The sequence below is a fragment of the Aplidium turbinatum genome, chromosome 10 (assembly GCF_918807975.1).
Source record: "Aplidium turbinatum chromosome 10, kaAplTurb1.1, whole genome shotgun sequence".
Classification (NCBI taxonomy): Eukaryota; Metazoa; Chordata; class Ascidiacea; order Aplousobranchia; family Polyclinidae; genus Aplidium; species Aplidium turbinatum.
In genome coordinates this window covers 2,690,144-2,710,565 of record NC_137481.1, presented here as the reverse complement: position 1 = coordinate 2,710,565, position 20,422 = coordinate 2,690,144, and the positions used below count along the sequence as shown (strand labels likewise).

Here is a 20,422-nt window from a genome sequence, read left to right as displayed (position 1 = left end):
TTAAATGATTCCAATACTTCATGACCATTGCCAGTAAAATTGTTAATGCTTTTGGCTTTCATTCTGAGCAAAGGTGTAGCTATGACATGTTAAACCTGTGTTTGCTATCACTTAGCCTAGCCTACATTTGTGTTGTTTTCAACACTGGTCAGGACATTTATTGAAGTGAACCACCTTTCCATATCAATGTAGTGAAAATACACACTATATTATGATAGCTTTTCTTGCCTGAAGGGGGCCCATAAAGGGCTTAACACAGCACTGCTTCGGGTGCTACAACATTGTACAAACAGATGTGTAGTAGGGTTACAATTGTGGAGATATAATACAATTCATTATTATATAGTTTCGGGAAAGAATTTGCTTTTTTATACCAAAGACAGGCAAGACACAACAATAACACATGGTTGAGCATTACAACAGTATGTATAAATTGTATATTACATATTTACAAATAGTTCAACATTCAAACGTTTTCGGCTTAACTTAAGCCTTCATCAGGAATCTGCAAATATTTATAAACTACAATAAATTTCACTTCTTGACAGTAACTAATGTAACTAACTAAACAACTAACCAAAAGCATCGAGAAACACGCAACGATTAAAAGCAATAGAGTGGAAAACCTACAGACAGACGAAAAGCAAATTACATTGCAAATTAAATTACATTGCCTTTTCTTAATGTATTTGCTTTTCGTCTGTCTGTAGGTTTTCCACTCTATTGCTTTTAATCGTTGCGTGTTTCTCGATGCTTTTAGTTAGTTGTTTAGTTAGTTAGTTACAGTAGTTACTGTCAAGAAGTGAAATTTATTGTAGTTTATAAATATTTGCAGATTCCTGATGAGGGCTTAAGTTGAGGCGAAAACGTTTGAATGTTGAACTATTTGTAAATATGTAATATACTGTTGTAATACTCAACCCTGTGTTATTGTTGTGTCTTGCCTGTCTTTGGTATAATTCATTATTTGTAGTCATTACAACAATGGTATGTGTTTAGCTGTTGACTAACGTATTGGCATAATACCACTTTCATTTGAGATCTTGTTTATTTGATTTCTGTAGAATTTGTGTCTGATGCAAATAAACGATAAAACTGAAGATGTACTTGCAAAAATAACATTTAATTTTGAAAATGAGACATTGAAAAAACAACGCAAATAACAAGAGTGGTAGGAAAGAAGATTTCGTTGAACACACAAGAATGCTTCTAAATGTGCAAACCATGTGGCATTCAACAAGAACTATTTGCAGCATCGGGTGAGAATATTGGCAAATCTACAAGAAACGTTAAAAACTCTTTCAGTCAAAAGCAGGCTCTTCTCGAACCGTGCGAAGCAGCAAGAAGGTGGCTATCTACACTGACACGTTCCAAGGTGAACAAGGGAAGTTCAACAAACCTTATAAGGCTAGACAGACTGACCGATCAGTTGTTGGCACTCCGGATAAGATGACAATATTTCGGTGACATTGACACTCTTTACAGCAATATCAACTGTATAGCCACATTCTTAGATTAAATGTGGAAAGTTTACCAGGCTTAGCTCAGTCGTCTATTCGCTAACGTCTTTTTAAATACCACAAATTTAAAAAAAATCCGATCAAATTGATACGATCATACGACCAATCACAATGTTCCAATAAAGTTAACAAGTTATCCGTTTCTAACTTGAACTAAAAAAATAGTCTTGAATACTTATTGAGTGATGGCGTTGTTTGCAATACAACAGTTAATTATAAACCTACGGATTGTTAGCCGATATATGAAAAATAAAGATAAGCCAAATGTCATTAGAACCAATATCTACCGTTTACAATGCCCCATCATCCTTTCTCTTCATGTGGTCTCAAAAGCAACGTCATGAAGACTGTCGTTTGCTTTATGCTCAAATGATGGTTTTTCAAACGATTGTAAATACTTAACAAATAAAAACAAAAGCAATATCAAGCAAATTACGATAGCACAACGAAATCAAAACAGCTAAAATAAAGTTGGAATGCAGTCGGTAGAAAACTACCTTCAATTCGCAAGCGACAAAAAGCAGTGAATAAATGCCACAGGTGTCCTCAATAAGGTAAACTACATTTCCAAAGAAAAACTATTTTGATACAGAAAGAGCGGAAAGGTCTAAACTCAAATAACAATTAAAAACTTGTGTTGTGAAAGATGTAGAAAAGAAGAAATTAAAATTTGAAGCATGTTACATAAAACACAAATTGTATGCATTTGCACCAGGTTATGGGGAGAACGAGCCAACAGAACATACTGTATACCACGTTGGAAGGCATATAATGCAAAATGCAAACTGCACACAGAGGTAGTTTATCATCGTAATTGTTGTCATCAGCAGGTTCTAATCAATGTCTAGCAAGCAGTCTGTTCAATCCATTAACCAATTCCAAGTGATTGTTTGTTTCCACACTGTCCATTGTTAACAGCTGTACTTCCGGTAGTGAAATGTAATGCAGACAATCCATTAGCGTCGCTTAACAATGCTACACTCGAAGAATTTTTACTATACCACCGTGTGTTGTTTGGCTACTACTATTTGGCTGTGTTATTTGGCTATCGCTATGGCTAACACTTTATCGGTCTCACTTATTCATTGCGTTCTACACTTCTTCACTTTCCACTTGTACAACCCACTACAATCTAAAGCAGCGAATGACAATCAACAGGTTCTTGCGATTCCTGTTGTTCTCCACTTCTCCACATTCACTGCTTAGTTGTGTGCAGGTTTAAACTTTGTGGTTTGAACATTTGAATCAAGCGAAAGAGAACAAAGCTGACGGCCGTGTTCGCCTCCAAGCATACATAGAAGCAAAGATGAGAAATTCTTCACTTCTTTAAAGAAGTTTACAGTCACTTTGATAATAAAACAGGAGCAGCTTTTGTTGATCTCAAAAACTCAGTGCTGAGGATGCAGTCCAATGCCGAAAATTCATCAAAGTTATAAAAAATGACGTCACGGCAGTATCGAATGACGTCATCACGTGAACAAGTCCTTGCTGGTGCAGGGTTCGCTGAAAGGTCCAAAACGTCCGAAAATATCTTTCCCTCGTACAGTAAAGTAGTAGACAAAACTTGAAGAAAACTGTGTCAAAGTGCACGCCATCGGAAGATCCATCGCGGTTATGGAATCTGCGAATACAAACAGCGCATTGAGAGATTGCTGAAGTTCAGTGGCGGATCCACAGGGGGGGGAGCGATTGCCCTCTCTATGACACAGAAAAGTAACTTCATGTAAAGTATAATTGCAGTCTCCTACAAGTCAGCCGTTGTGGACTGAGCAAATGGCAATTGACAACTGAGCTAATAACATTTCAGCAAATGGCTGAAGTTGGCAAATGATGAAACCGAGTATCACAAGTCAGCAAAATCAGTTTAGCAACCTATGACCAAGCAAGTCTGAATTGAGCAAGTAAATCTCATTTGCTGACTCGACAGTAACTGAAACGTACTTGCTGAGTTGTTGCATGCCGAGTAGTCTGACAGCCCTTTGCAATGTCGAGTTGTGTTTATTTGAGATCGTATGTTTGTATGTTTTTGCTTTCACTTTCACCAGATGAACGTTGCAATTACTGGGAGAATCAAACCAGTTGAACCAAAACAAACTGAAAGTGTTTGTGTTGACTTGTGCAACATAAATCCTTGCTTTGTAATGTCAAGAAATATTTATGCAAGTTTGCCGATTTTTTTTTTATAATTTCCGGCCCAATTGCCACTGAAAAGTAGCCCAATTGTCACAAGCAATAAAAACAATCCCAAAATATGAGAAAGTCGCGAAAAATAATTAGTCAAATTCAAAAAACGTTTGGTGAAAATGGAACGAAATCAAACGAAAAAAATCCGCAACTAAAATTTTCCCACGACCTCCAAAACAAGACTAACCCAATTCCACAGAAAAACTGCAGAACTGGCAACAATGGATTCATAAATCTTAGCATGTTATTTCAATTTAATTAAGGCGGTTTTAGGTTACTTGGAATGGTTTATATGTGCAGTGTTTTACCTTCTCCTATCTTCCGCCATTCTTTCCGCTCACTCTTCGAGTTTTCCTGAAAGGCATACAACTCGTAGCCCTTTACTTCAGCTGACACCGAGTTCGCATAAAGATTGCTCCACGAAAGAACTATCCCGCCATTGTTCTGCAATAATCTTAGATGTTACCAACACTAGCTTGACCACTGAATTTTACGGAGTTATGCTGGCATGTTAACATTTCAAAAGCAGGTTTCATTTTCAAACAAATTTGGTAAAACCACAAATAAATGATACAACAAAAACTTTTCTACCAACTTGCTCAAAACCATTGGTTTACTGCTATCACAGACGTTAAAGTTGCATGATATAATCATAGTAAGTGGAACGACCCCACCGTTTTCCAGTGAATCCGATGCACAACTTGTATGAAAAACAAACTTTCATTTCTCAATCTCACACGTGTTCAAACATATTGAATATTACATAAAAGCATAGAAGAAGTATCATGCGGAAACTACAGGTGTGTGCAGGATAATGAAGCAATTCCAGCAATTATTGTAGATTGGTAATCCTTTGTGGACGTCGGGCTAATGATTCATCATACTTATAAGCGGTTGCGATAAATATCCATTCAACTTCTAGTTTTATTCGACTTTTACAAGCAGTGAGTCTTCTAAACATACACAGTTCCTGCTGGAAACTGAATACGAACTTGTTTAATAGCCAGTAGTAGCTTTGGAGGAGGGCCAAGAGCTTTGGGGGGTACTCTACATCTTGTTGGAGGGGCTAAAGGTAAAGGGGGATATGGTAGATTCTTCACCGGAGTCTGCATAAACCAATAAAAAATGTGGTCAATAAAAGAATAGGTAGCAAATTTAAAATATTGTTAAAGTTCAATAGCAACTACGGGATTACAAAGCGTTTTTAAGACTTTTATGTTATACTATTTTTGTGATAAAGCATGAAGTCATTGAACATACAACACAGCACACACACAAGAACTATTACATTGGTGCCAAATCAATTAACGAAAAGTCGCAAAAAAAGCAAAATTCCTGTTTTTTTGGTGGAATAGGTTTTATTTAACACAAATATCGAAATTCAAAAATGGAAGTGCAGTGTGTTACTTTCACCTCTCCAAGTTTAAACGCAAACACATAAAGCAAAATAAATAAATATAATAACACTCACTATAACTTTCTTCTGTATTTGCATTTGGTTTTGTGGAGGCCGTCCAACAATTTGTCCAGGATTTCTAAAATAAAAACTTTACTTAGATCAGCAAACAAGCCGAAGTACTACGAATTAGCCATGTTCCAAGACCGACAACTTAACCTATACAGCCCATCGAACATAAACTACAGTACTAGGGTTTTGCAGATGACTGTACCGGTACTGAGTGTACTACAGTGACCTTCAAAACAGTCCGTACCAAAAATATTTTCAGAGCAAGTTGCAGCCGTTTTAAATAGATGTGTGGAAATAAAATCATTTCTTGTGTACCTTTTCAAGTAAACAAACCAATTTAGCGGCAGAGGACGGAAAAACGCAAGCATAGCGAGTAAAGTTGCTAAAAACGAGTTTTTAGGCCCAATGTGGAATTGCTTTTATAGCAAAAAAAATAGCATAAATTACACGGCACATCTCAAGTACTTGAAACCCAATCAAGTAAATCACAACCAACATTTGGACACGCCTTCTTCTGGTTCTGAGCACTTACGTTCTGCAAGCTGTGTTGTTGCTGTGTACAGTGTGTGTCGAGGCAATTGCTTGGTTTTGGTACATCATGCTTTGGTCCCCATAACAGACAGCATTACTTCCAAGTGCATTCTTTGGAACTATTGGAACATACTTTATGGGGGTACCATCTGCAAATGCAAACCGAATTTGAAGGCAACTGGTGCATTCAGGAAAGGCACAATTGTATTTAAGGCTTCCGGTAACGTAACAGCAGTGACACGTGAAAACTTATTAAAATAATTAGATTTAGACCAGCTCCTTTATTGTGAAATTTAATTAACTGTCAGTATGTTTACTGTTTAGCCTATTCCATATTAGACAGATAAAACCAAGCAACCACACAGCATTTAACATAATACATCAAACTGAACACAAACTATAAACTACGAACGTTTTCAGGCGAAAACGTTCGTAGTTTATAGGTTATGTTCAGTTTAATGTATTCTATGACTTTAGCAACTTTTTAACAGTTTAATGTATTATGTTAAATGCTGTGTGGTTGCTTGGTTTTATCTGTCTATGGTTGAAGAAAGTCACCTCTATACCAAAATTGTGCTATTTCATATCGTTCAATAACTAGGCTAGATACAATTTAGAATATTTTATAATTCATTCAATATAAGATTCTATTTGAATAAGGACCTTCTGATGATCCCCAGTAAGGGTAAAACAAGCTGTAGAGGTTTTACAAAGCATGGATGGATCCAAGGGGGGGGTGCGCACCCCCCAAAATTTTTCAAACTGCTATTATTTTAATAAACTAATGGTATTTAGATCTACTAGTATTACTTTATCAGCATGTAACGAATTGATGCTGAGTAGATTATGGAATGTGTATCATACCAATAGAAATAATCATGTGTTTTGCACTGCTCATGTTTTTAAACTTTAGAATATTTCCCAAAATTTCATCACGTTCTTGAATTTTGTTATACCATAAGTGTTTTTTATTCATGCTTGTTTTTAAGACCTGATTTTTCATGCACACTGTCTCCGTTTTCAGGTCTTTATTAATATTAAACAAAAACATCTGTATTAACAACATGAATGCTTATCAGGGGTGCAACGTAATTCGTACCATGAACAATTCGTACCGTCAGTTCGTACCTTGAAAAGATCGAGAGAAAAAATTAAAAAAGCCGAAGTCGCTGATCGCAGTTTCCACAAACATTTTAAAAAGGTTAGTGTATCGGAGTATCGGTTAGGTAAGATCGAGAGAAAAAAAAATAGAACATCGCTGATCGCAGTTTCCGTTTTTCTGCAGTTTCCGCAAACGTTTAAAAATTTCTGGTAATGATCCTTAGAGTTTGCCAAAGTCGCTGATCGCAGTTTCCGCGAACATTTAAAAAGGGTTAGGGTTGATCGGATTTTCCGCAAACATTTTAAAAGGGTTAGGATGTTTCCGTAAACAAACAAACTGAAAAAATCGAGAGAAAAAAATAGAACAAAGCCGAAGTCGCTGATCGCAGTTTCTATTTTTCCGCAGTTTCTGCAAACATTTAACAATTTCCGGTAATGATCCTAAGAGTTTGCCGAAGTCGCTGATCGTAGTTTCCGCAAACATTTTAAAAGAGTCGGGGGTTAGGGTTGATCTGAGTTTCCACAAACATTTTAAAATTTCTGGTAATGATCCTAAAAATTTGTGTTTGTTTGCGGAAAATTTTAAAATGTTTGCGGAAACTGCAATCAGCGACTTCGGCTTTTTTTAATTTTTTTTCTCGATCTTTTCAAGGTACGAACTGACGGTACGAATTGTTCATGGTATGAATTAGGTTGCATCCGCTTATCAGTATGCCAAATACAGCAGAGACACATTTTGACAGTGCCACACTGATGGACCTCCGTGAATGAAAATAGATTTCAGCAGCACCCCCCCCCCAAAAAATTAGAGGCTGAATCCATCCCTGTTACAAAGGAGTATTTGATGTAATTAAATGAAACGATACAAGTTCTCAACAGGACCAAGTCGAGTACAACATTCTAAATTTTAACTGACCTAGATCAGTTTAGTTTTATCTCACACGAAACAAAAAAAAAGCGCTTTTTAAAGTACCAAAAATCTCTGATGTTCAACCAAGCAAGAAAACTGGAGAAATTCCGTTTGGATGGCAACCGGTCAAACACAAAATTTAATTGCATTGCATGCAATCTGTAGCCTTTTTTCAAGTTTCGTTATAATATAGTGATTTCGCAGTAATACAAAAACACTTAAATTGCTTCTTTCTACTAAAACAATTGGAAAGTGCAGCTTCTACAATCTACAGTCCTTAAGAACGAGCAGCCATAGCTAAGCATGATCCAATTTAGCAAGGGATAATTCACAAAGCAGTGCCTTTCAAATTCTTTCATTCCGGTGATCAACAGGCAGCTGTTTGCCAAGGGAACATCGTATTTACCACGTGCTGTGCTGCAATCATTTTGAAGTGTAATCTGTTCTCTGGCATTGCTGATTTGGGCAATGCAAATCAGTTTTTTCCATGTTTGAAATGCTTGGCCGGTTTTGTTGTGTAATGTATTCTCTGCTATGTCGTATTTGACGCTGAGCAATGTAAATTAGTTTCTTTTCTTTTTTTAAGTTTATATATATATATATACCTTGATTGATAATGGCTAGATGTATATTGTATAGCAGAAAACAGTCACAATTTCATATCATGCTGACTGTCGTGTTGTTGCTAAGTTGCGCTTGTTAATGATTTAACAAGGTAACTTCTAATCAAAATTTTAAGTAACGGCTCATAAAACAGAAGTCATTGACTTATAAACGCCAATAAGGTTGCCACAAATCGTGGTAACCACAATAAGGTTCCACAAATGGTGGTAACCACAATAAGGTTACCACAAATGGTGGTAACCACAATAAGGTTACCACAAATGGTGGTAACCACAATAAGGTTGCCACAAATGATGGTAACCACAAATTACCGCAACCAGGTGGAGCATTGCTTGGATATGACGTTTGTACCGGGCCCTGCACACGATGAAAAGCATGATTCTGGCTGATTCGGTTGTTGCTGGGACCAGGTACAACCTGTGAAATAAAATGCTCTATTTTGCATAGTCATACTTTCGAAGATTTACATTCGCTATCTGACAGCATTGTTTTAAAACGTCAACAAAATGGTCTGTTACCAAACACAATGGAGCAGTAGTTGTAACAATGAACGTAATAAGTGCACAACAATCCGAATGGAAGTATAACATTGATATGAAGCACTTCCCTGACAATGGTCGTCGTAAACATCCAATGAAACGCAACACGTAGGGATGCCGATAAAGCAGTGAAACAAGTTTACTTTTATTGTTTTATTGATTGTTTAGTGCAGTTACCACCAAAAAGGAAATACGCTGAATTAAAATCAAAACTTTTTGAAGACTTTATACAACTGTTCTTGAATTTTCTCCTATCATCATTTCGCAAGTGCTTCAACAGATCAAAGCTATGCTACAGGTTAATCAACACATTCGTAAGTAGATTGTCTTACCTTAGAAATGGCTTGAGGTTTCTGAGAATGTCTAACTAACATTCGGTGATTAACAGGAGATTGATGACTTACAGCAGCTGCCTGCAACATGAAAAAGTAAATATAAACGTTAGCACGCAACGTTAACGTAAATATCAACGTAACGTAGAACGTAATGTTAACGTAAATATCAACGTAACGTAGAACGTAACGTTAGAGACAAGGAAAGGTAAAACAATAAAGATATGTAGAAGCAGGCTGGCCCAAAGCGACACGTAACAGACCAGTCCAGGGGGATTCTTGACCAAGGAACGAGTTTTGTTCCCAGTGGGCAGGCTTGTTTATCAGACTTTTACCCCACATTTTAACTGTAGATGATCAGTTAACTTATCAGCAAGGTTAAGAACCACTGAACTAACCAATCAAGTGGACTTAAGAGGTGGAGGAGCACAGTTTTCGCAGCAAACAAGCAAAAGTAGTCCACATAAAAGCTTTAAAACCAGTAAAGCCATCTTATGTAGTTAATGGTTGTGCAAACTGAGTTTAAAACCGTTGTTCACGAACTTGACCAAGTCTGTTTAACTTCAAAAAGAATTATTATTAGAAAGTTTTTATAATCCACCACTTATTTTTATCATTCAACCACAGCACAAAGCTTTTTTACATTGCAGTTCATCGTTATTGCTTATTTTCACATGGGAATGGTGAGATATGCTCAACGCTCATTGGGAGTATGTGTTTGTGTCTGATTGACATTTAATGGCATGCTTGAAAGTGGAAACAAAAAAATTGGCTTCATTCTCAAAATCTTTAACCACTCGGCTTAAGTCTAGATCAGAATTGGATCAATTGTAATTGAATGTAATCCATGACACCCTTTTATAATTGTAATTAAGACTTTTGTTGTTGTGTAATTGTAATTTCAAAAAAACTGTCCAAATTACAATTACATTTGGTAAGTTGCACACATAGCAGTACTTTTGTTGAGCCGTTAGTTGTGGTTCAAAAAGGACTTTTATATTGCAATTGCCACCTAACCTTTATCACATGCAGTTGTACTTGTCTTGACAAAATCAAACTGTGAAGAATTTAAGTTTTGTAATTGAAACGTGTAATTAATTACATTTGGAAGTAATTGTAAGTTGAAAATTTCATAACAATGTATTGTAACGTAATTAAAAAATTTGATGGTGTAATTGTAATGCAATTTAAGTGAAAATTATGCAATTGATTCAACCCTGGTGTAAATGCGACTAAATCCAATGCTTGGCAAATAGACGACAAAACCGAACATAAAGACTGATATTACTGTCAATGAAATCACTTGAATGGTGTGGAGTGTAATTGTTCCATTTATAGACTAAGAAGCCACTTGACGGCGGCTATTTTTATATTGCTTAGCCTAGTAGCCTACCGGACGGAATTAATTTCAGAAAAAATTAACACTTTTACTGTAATTTTGTTTCTGAATTGGTGTTCAGTTTGGTGGTTTCCCCAGTGCACAACATAATAATGTTGCCAAAATTAAAATAAACAAACAGAGTGAAACTGTTCACCAAGTTACTTTAATTATTAACGCAAGTTAATAATTAACGAAAGGAACGCAAGTTACTTTAATTATTAAAATAAACAATTGCTAAAGGTTTTATAAACGTCATCTAGCTTTTTGTAAACCGTCAAAATGCATATATATACGTAATCCGTCAACAAGTGGTTAATGCAACGATGATTCAGAAGATATAAACAAAGAAAATGCAAGTAAAGCAACTCACAAGCCTCTTCGCTTCTTTGTGGAGCGCAGCTGCTTCAATTTCGTTGGTTAAGTCAATGACGTCACCACGAGGTTTTGATGAAGGCTAAAAATGTTTTGATAAATTGTGTTTGAATCGTAGAAATAAAAGTTGTAATATATCAAGTTTTTTTTCGGTGTCAGGTAGAATGGGTAATCAAGCAGATCTGAACGGATGCGTATGGTTGATTTGAAGACAGTGCAGCACTTGTGATTATTTCAACAAACAGGGGTTGTGCATTGGAAAAGCTGTCACTAACAATGGAGTACGAAAACGTACGGATAAAAAAATCGAAATAACGTCTACATGCGACACCAAGCTTAATGCTAAGTCAACAAACTCAAGTAAATAAACTCGCTCAACAAGCCCAGGCCCTCTAAGCTCCTGGCGACCGTAGCCGCCTAGAAAAGAAGAGTGCAGCAAAAAAATCTCAAAGTGTAAGCACAAAGCGTATTTTTTTAGTATACAGTTTGCTTCTCCATCACTTTATCGTTCATTTAAAAGGCCAACGAGCATCAACCATGTTACCGGAAAGATGTTGTGCTTTTTAGACTTGCACTTAGATATGAATGCACTGCTGGCAGTCAAAGGGGTTTATTTACTTAATAAAAACGCCAAGCTAGTGATTTCAAGGGCAGTAGCAATTTATTAAACAAAATTTAGCTGCGGAGAATAAAACAAAAAATTCAATGGTCAGCTAATTGTATATTTTCAAAAATACCTCGGGATTGGCAACGTTCTTCGATGGCGAACTCTTCATCTGCTTGGGACTATAATATTGAAGCAAAAATTAATTATCTACGAAACTACAAGATTATTTCACGACATGGAGCAGTCTCATTATTTTTATCCATAAAGTTTCTGTTCTGAGTATGTATAATGTACATACACTCATACAGTCCAAAATACTGGTACCTGTTAAGCTGAGTGCCAATACCGATACTTTGGACTTACTGTATATGTACATTAGGGTGGCTCTTAAAATTGAGTTTTTGAATTTTGCATGGGACACCCTTTCAAATGGTGAGGTTGTCAGAAAAAATAACTCTTGCAAATTTTTTTTAAATTTGAAGTTGATTTAGAGGTGGCCCTCCCCCCCTAAAGTTCTGTGCCCTCTCTCGAAATACCAAATCTGCGTATCTCGAAAACCACTTGAGCTAGAGATACGGTTTTTGTGTTAAAAGATGCAGAAAACATGGTTTTCTATCTGCTTTCTGAACATTGAATGCATCTATCTTGAGTAGAAAAGCAGTTATTAAGAAAAAACGCATTTGACCAAATCTTGATTTTACAACCTTTTTTGTGACCACGAAACCGTCTACAAAATTTCGTTTTTTTTTCTTAATTTTTGCACCTTAGAGGGAACACTGGTAACGATATTCATTTCAAAATGTAATTCTGGTCAGTACTGCAAGAAGCGATATTATCGACAATATTTTACATATTGCCTTGCGTATCGTGACAGGATGTCTGCGACCTACACATTGTACACAATCGGACAATTTCCCTGTCCTTGCAGGCAACCAACCAGATGAGTTTTGTCGCGAAGAAGCCATCCTGTCTCTTTCTCGGCATTACGAACCCCAACCACTTGCTCCACTCAAGTCTCTACAAGTCTGTGAGCGAGCAATCGAGCATCCTCGCCAACTGAAATCGAGACACCCATTTGTATGTGACGCACAACTCCTGATGAAAACCGCTGAAAACCAATCCATCAGCGCGGCTACCTGGGAGGACAACAAATAGAGCTCAGAGAGGAAGAAGAACTCCTCAAGGCTCTAAAGTTTTATCTCCGACACCAGCCCCCATCCAACCAGAATGCATAATTTGCCAAGGAAGGCCTGGGTGTGGCACAACCGCCTGCGTGCTGGGCTACTGGAGTCAGACTATTCCGCTCAAACATGCACAAATTGGGGATGGCTCCATCCGCAATCTGTGAGTGTGGCATAGAGGAACAAACCACAGACCACACCATCTGTAACTGCGCCAAATGGTGTGCGTGGTCTGCTTGAACTGGATGACGAATCAATGCAATTGCTACTCGACACCTGCTCAAGCATCTAAACCACATCGGCACTGCCCAAGGGTGGTAAAAGATAGAGCCCCTTGACCCCTGGAGTAACAAAGAAGGTTTAAACAAAGAAGAATCGACAATATTGTTCTTGTTGGAATTTGGATTCAACAGTTTCCTGTGTTCAGTAACAACTTGCAAAAGAAACTGAAGTTGGTACTCATCTTCAGTTGAGAGTTTGTTAAAATTCGGGATTAGACTGAGAGCAACTCCTCTCTCTGCTCTGTCATTGACTACTGAAAGTCCCTTCGCCATGTGTAAAGCTTGAATAAATGCACCATCTTCAGTCCAATGAGCAGGATCCTTTGAAAGTCTAATTATTGCTTCATCTTCACCCAACAGCTGAAGCCATTTTGAATTAGAGGTGCAATACTGTTCTAGACCCTTATTGCTAAGAAACGCATCTATTTTGATGCTTCGTCTCCTTGGTGGACGTTCTGCTGTTTCATTTAACATGGTTGCCACCATTACCTTGTTACTTTCCACAGACAATCGAGAGTCAAACAAGGCTAGTTCAACCATTTCTTCAGACAGATACCATAAATGCAGACCAAGCTTTTGCATAAATCGCCTTCGCCTTCCAACAAGTGCAATGCATAGCACCTGAAGCTTGAAAGCAGATTCCACACTCAGGAGTTTCTTCAAGGAATATGACAAAAAACGGGCATTTTAGCTATTCATGAATGCATAAAAGTTTAGGAATACTTATTTCGTTTATTACTTTACCAGTTTTACAGGTTAGTTTATGAACTTTGTTTATTGAATAGCTTGGGCCACAATACTTGTTTAGCACTGTTTTGTGCTAGAATACCGAAAACAGGTTTTTTCTAAATAACTGCTTTTCTAATCAAGATAGACGCAATCACTGTTCAGAAAGCAGATAGGAAATCATGCTTTCTGCATCTTTCGACACAAAAACCGTATCTTTAGCTCAAACAGTTTTTGAGATATGCAGATTTGGTATTTGGGAGGAGGGCGCAAAACTTTAGGGGGGGAGGGCCACCTCTAAATCAATTTCAAAGTCAAAAATTTTTTTGCAGGAGTTATTTTTTCTGACAACCTCACCTTTTCAAAGGGTGTCCCACACAAAATTCAAATTTTTTTCATTTTTTGCCAAATAAGAGCCACCCTAATGTACATAATATACTTATACGTGATCAATATTACCACACAAAGTGTAATTTACATGCACAAAAAGCATATCAAACTGAAAACTTACAAGGCATTTAGTAAACACTGAGTTACGATAAGAGTTTACTGTTGTTTAAATTTTATTTTAAAAATGACACATCATATTGCTTTTGTTACTGTGTACGGTCACTGTTTTAGAGTGATTTTGCACCAAACAAAAAAATAATGCAATGTAGCCTATGTTGTTAACCTTTAAAATAATGTATGTTTCACATTTTCTTTTGCCTACAACCGCATTGCAGCAATAACTTCGACAATTTTATTTTGTATGTAAATCCCTCTGAGGATGCGCATTGTCATGGTGCGCGAAACGCCAGTGAAGCAATAAATTAACTTGTTTGTCTTTGCTTTCACTTTTATCAGATAAACGTTGCAACTAGTGCTAGAAACGATAATTATCCTGATGAACATCCAAACTTTACGTATCTAAATACAACGCATTGTTTCTGTGTTACGTATTCATGAAACCGTGATTGAGGGTAAATTGTGATCATTTGGCTCTTTTGATGAAAAAAATAGTGTTTCTCTGAGTGACATCTGAACAACCTCTCATGCAAAACAATATGGGATAGAATAAAAGGATCAAGACATAAACATTTTTGTCAAAATTAACTACAAAATAAAAACTTACGCATTCTGCAAAATGTTATTGCTCGGTGCGGTCATGATTGCTTTTAGTTCAGCCGGTTGTGCGGGTAAGGGCTTGGTATCAGTTGCCACCTAGACAAGTACATAAGAAAAAGTAATGAGTTTGATCACTGGTCGATGCAATAAAGGTAGTGGTAGAAGTAGAAAAACAAAAACATTCCACAATGTGTTATGATATGTGATGGTATGATTATATGATGATGTGATCATAATGATGATGTGATCATATGATGGTGTGATCATATGATGGTGTGATCATATGATGGTGTGATTATATGACGGTGTGATTATATGATGGTATGATGATGTGATCATATGATGATGTGATCATATGATGGTGTGATCATATGATGGTGTGATTATATGACGGTGTGATTATATGATGGTATGATGGAGTGATCATATGATGGAGTGATCATATGATGGTATGATCATATGATATGTGATATTGTTGAGACATCATCTTTTACGAAGTATTTGAAGAGTGTATAAAGCATGAGGAAAAGCGTCAAGAACTTCATCGTGCAACTAAGGGTCAATCAACATGATCAACTGAAGAAATTCTTCCAAGCGCACATAAGCTAATGAGCGCGAAGAACAAAACAACACTTCAACAATCGGAAACTTCACTCTGTCAATCTGGTAACCGGGCCTGTGTTAGTGGTTTTAAAGCCTCTTTAAGTACCGGCATGCGAGACAGTCACAAATAATCTTTCAGAGGCTTTCTCAGTCAAAGGATAAAAATTCAACCTAACTAATATTGCGAGAATACTTGCTGATAACCTCATTTTGAATTGAACATTTCTTGAACTTCTGAATAGGTTTGTGAAAAAATTAACGAAATCTATGATTCATTAACATTTCAATGGACACAACTCGTTGGAATCACCGTATCGCAATTTGTGGCTGTACACAATTAATTGTATTTATTTTTAAAAACACAAGGGTAAAAATGGTTAATAAAATAATGGATAAAGACAGAGTGAAACCAGGTATCATCCTTAACATCAGGAGGAAACCCAGTAGCCTAGCCTATAGTCACCAGAAGAACGCAAGTTACTTAATTTATCAAAATAATCGATTGTAACTTTGTATGCATTCCACAAGCTAGCACACATCTATCGTTGAAAATATGTTCATAGCGTGACCTATTCTCGTAAGGTATTGTCATTAACAATTAAGCTCTTAAAAAAACTTATTCTTTGCAAAATCCAAGATTGCTTTATTCATGATTCCAAACAAGCTTTTACCAGATTCGGTCTTTGAATGAGATCCGTCTGACAAAAAACGCTATGTTTTGTAGCCGTAGCCGGTTTCTTGGTTTGTATCATTTTCACATTCGTTTGTTGCTTATGCAGTGCAAGGGCAACTTTCTTAATCTGAAATACAAGTTAAAATTTGAAGAAGTACAACTGCTGCAATTGTTTTTACATAGTCTAGACAAAAAGTGATCTACTGAACTTAGAAGCTTTTCGTAGAACTTTTCACAACTAAGTGTAGTTAACATACATAATTCAACAATGCTCACAAACATCTATCAATGCAGTCAATTTCAAATGACGAACGGATGTAGTGGACTAATATTCAAATGACACATTCCAGGTGAAGTTGAGCTGTTAGTGACGAGCTCACACCCGAAGCTTAATTAGAAGCCAAAAATAGGTTACGTCCAAAGTTGAATTTGTTGCATGAATCAAATTGAAAATATCAAGGTGACCGGTATTATCTATAAAGTCCACACTCAAGCTAAATTTCAAGAAGCACCACGGACCCAATTCAAAAAAAAAAACGCTGCCAAAGTAACTTTACTCTGAAAGTGTTTCAACTTTAAAATGAAAAATTAGCAAAGTTATAAAAAGCGCTCCAACTTAGATTAAAACAAGCGGTAACCACTTTAGAAACTAATTCTATGAAATATATGAATTTTTAGGACTTACCCTTGCTTGTAGTTTATTGGCAAACTCAATCCAACTCTGGAAGTTTCTTTCAACACTTTCGTACTTTTCTTTCAGTTTCTCGTATTGATTGTTTTTTTGTTCCAGTTGGATTCGCAAGTCAACTTCTCTGCGTACAACTTCTTCCACAAACTAAAACGCGAATATTCTCTTTGTAGAATTCTGGCTTACCGTAGTTGTTTTTCCCAACAGCAAGAGTTGGCTGCATAGCCAAGAAGTCGCCGGCTGCATAGCCGAGTGGTGAGACCCCTGGAACGGCAACCGAAAATGCGCCGGTTTGACACCGCTCAAGAGCATGCGACTGTGTCTTTGGCAGGACACTTAAAGGCATGCTTGAAAGTGGACATGAACATTAGCTTCCTTGCCTTCCCGTCCACTTATTCTAAATCTTCAACCACCAGATGTAAGCCTGGATACGACAAACAACAACAACAGCAAGAGTTCAACTCTGGCAAAAGCGGCGTTCGATGGTATGTGGCATGAATTAGTGCGATGTTAGTGAGCGCGAAAAAATAAAAGCCCAGCCGCATGGGCGAAAGTGTATCGTAAGTATGATCATAAAGCAAAAGTATATCGCTGTCAATGCTTGCTATACAGAATTCATTGCTTTGTTAATCACAAACGCTCGGTTGGAATAGTATGGTCGTTAAGTTATACATATGTTAAAACATTGAACACACACGGAGAGAGCGACCATACACAGAGTAACACACAAGTGGAAACGTTGTTAAGCGACAGTTCGAATGGACATGGGCTCGATTGTCTTATGAAAAATACGGCTGTAACACCTAGTTGATTCAATCAAAAAATAAAGAGCCAATAATTTACATTATATTTACATTTATAGCACTGAAGATGAAGACAGTTTAGGTTTCGAAACGTTTGTTAAATATGAGTCAGTATCTACATTTTGGGCTCTTTATTTTTTGATGTCGTGACAAAATACAAAATGTATAATTAAATTCAAAAGTGGACACAAAATTAGTTTGCTTTCATGTTCAAACAATCTATAACTTCAACTAAAGAGCATCAGCAACATTATATTTTATGGAGCATTATAACTGAATGAATTATTTTAATACCTCCGCAATGTACAGTGCCCAGGTGCATAGTTTTCATTGTGGATGTGGCGCTATATAAATAGTGAATGAATGTGGCGCTATTTTTATTATTAGTGCAAGAATCAAAGAGCTGAAGTATTCGTACGTTCAATAGGCAGAAGCAATAATGTAAGTGTTCATATAACACTCACGTTTGTATAATACTCACTCAGAAATGCATCTAAGGTTATTAGAGTATAGAGTTCCTATTGTTATTTCTTATTCAATGTAAAATTAGTTTTCTTTCAAAGGCTTAATAAAGGCTACATGCATAGCCGAAAACGTTTGTTTTTATATTAAATGGTTTCGGAGAATCGAATTCGAAGACATCCCAATTAATTCGGAGACAGCCGATTCGCTAATTTCTTGAAAATCCAGCGACGGCTTCCGTAAATTTAAACTTTGAGAATTTGTAGGGTTATTTAGGTTTTTTGTGCTTACCTTTCCATAAAAACGAAATGTTTATTGTTTCAGGGAGGTAGATGCAAATTAACTGATATCTTGCGGGTATATAGCGACATCTAGCAAGGATTATGATTTCATAGGTTAGGCAATTAACCTAACCCGTAGTCGTTGATGTTAGAGTAGTGGATCATGCTACTAACGTTGAGAGAAGGGCGATTTTATACATCTGACACAGAAAAGTAGTTGGCCTATAGGTTAATAAAGTTAATTTATTATGTTTCAAGAAAGCGATTGCTAGATTCGCCACTGATGTATCGACCGTGGTAATGATTCATGCGTAATAAATATTGATGGGCAATTTGGAACTAGATCCTTGTATGCACGTCTGAAACTATTACGGTTTTGCCACCTTTTCCTTTATTTGGTTCTGTTACTGTACTTTATTACCAGAATATTGTTTCTCCTGCGTACTTTATTACCAGAATATTGTTTCTCCTGCATTCCGACAAAGAAAAATAAATTGAATAGAAATTTAGCAAAAAATAAAAAGCTACTTAAAATTTATTTTTGAACTATTAAATTAAAATGTTTGCTCACTGATGGTTACCAACAACGCTACTTTAGTTGAAACTTTTTTCGCTGAGACTTTACTTGATTAACCTCTATTATAAGTTAATTCCTTTGAATAAACAGATGCCGCAGTTCGATTTTCAAAATTTCCAAAAAAGGCGTCTCCGAATCGGCATCTTCGAATCGGATTCTCCGAATAATCTCAGGCCGGTTAAATGCAGTGTTGGTTGTTGCTGAGTTATGTTTGTTTAATCGTAAAAGTTCAAACAAATTACTACCACACAATTTTTCGTGTTACCTTTTCCATACTTGGTTGAATATCTTTAATGTTCGAAAGCTTGCTTACAGTCGCTTTCAACTTATCTTCACAGTTTTCTGCCTTCACAGTTTTGTTTTTCCCACCAGTATTGGTGGCATCTTTAGCAGAAGTGTCATTGGTAGAACATTTTGAAACAGTTTCAGTAATCTGAAATGCGTTAACACTTTAAGCTAACCTTGTCATGAAACGTGGTTTGTGAAAGCAGTTAAAAATTTGAAAAAAAAATAATACTGCGTAAAACATTTATATAGTGCTGGACTGTTAGTGTTAATGACAGATACGCATTGCTTTCAGGACTTCAAAGAAAACAGTGTACGGCGCTGACAAAAGCAGCGGTTGAGAACTATGTGGCATGAATTAGTGGTGCGATACCGATGAGCCCAACCTCATGGGCGAAACACGTGTCTATCTCTGTCAATTCTTGCTACACTCGACTGCCGAGAAACACGAGTACATTATGCCGGATTTCATTTCTTCAATGAATGTAAAGCAGAAATAAGATCTGATGCATTAAAAAAATCTCTGGCATGACAACATTGTATCAAATCCATGCCTACTGATTCATGGGCGAATAATCTAATCACCAAGCTGGTTGAGTTGGGCTCTCATATTCTAAATCTGCTTAACTCGTCTATATACAGTATATAATGGTAATTGCTCATTGCTCAGTTCAAGAATTTAAAACGAGACAGTGCGAAATTTTACTACCTAGAGACCCTGCTGCACTCACTTTTACCGCATGCATGTTTTAGCTAAGATATCGTTTTATAGTACAAAATGCTGTATATTATGCATTGTAATTAGTTTAACGATTTTTGCGGGGGATTGATAGCAAAATATTTTCAACAATTGAAATATATACAGGCGTATTTTTCAGCCATGTATTTCAGTAGTCCATTATTTCTTACTTATGTAAAGAGCAAGTAGCAACATTCATTTTCAATGATATTTTGGATTTGCAACATGTGTCGTACGAGTCAAGGCTAATTTATGTTTGTGTTACTGCAGCAGTGCAGCTGCCAAGGCTATTTTCTTGTCTTTTGCATGACAGATTGTTCATAATGCAGCTAGAGGAAAGCCCAATCAAAAGTATAGCTTTATCAAAACTAATGCATTCCAAAAAATTAACTATGATGTACCCTTCCAACAGATCATACATTTACATTTTTGGGGAAAAAAACTAAA

General features: G+C 36.6%; 1 protein-coding gene across 2 annotated transcripts in view; it reads right to left on the bottom strand.

The window, feature by feature from the left end:
* Nucleotides 1-1,104: 1,104 nt before the first annotated feature.
* Nucleotides 1,105-20,422, bottom strand: part of LOC145778329 (uncharacterized) — a 37,889-nt gene continuing 18,571 nt past the window's right edge. For both annotated transcript variants that reach the window (XM_082589798.1, XM_082589797.1), the window contains 13 exons: nucleotides 19,217-19,384; nucleotides 16,826-16,975; nucleotides 16,139-16,267; nucleotides 14,872-14,960; nucleotides 11,700-11,748; nucleotides 10,961-11,044; nucleotides 9,210-9,290; nucleotides 8,650-8,755; nucleotides 5,705-5,852; nucleotides 5,176-5,239; nucleotides 4,697-4,810; nucleotides 4,013-4,148; nucleotides 1,105-3,141 (listed from right to left, as the gene is read on the bottom strand). In XM_082589798.1, the coding sequence (XP_082445924.1) occupies nucleotides 2,990-3,141; nucleotides 4,013-4,148; nucleotides 4,697-4,810; nucleotides 5,176-5,239; nucleotides 5,705-5,852; nucleotides 8,650-8,755; nucleotides 9,210-9,290; nucleotides 10,961-11,044; nucleotides 11,700-11,748; nucleotides 14,872-14,960; nucleotides 16,139-16,267; nucleotides 16,826-16,975; nucleotides 19,217-19,384 (1,470 nt within the window). In that variant the 3' untranslated portion in view covers nucleotides 1,105-2,989. The remainder of the gene's footprint in view (nucleotides 3,142-4,012; nucleotides 4,149-4,696; nucleotides 4,811-5,175; nucleotides 5,240-5,704; nucleotides 5,853-8,649; nucleotides 8,756-9,209; nucleotides 9,291-10,960; nucleotides 11,045-11,699; nucleotides 11,749-14,871; nucleotides 14,961-16,138; nucleotides 16,268-16,825; nucleotides 16,976-19,216; nucleotides 19,385-20,422) is intronic.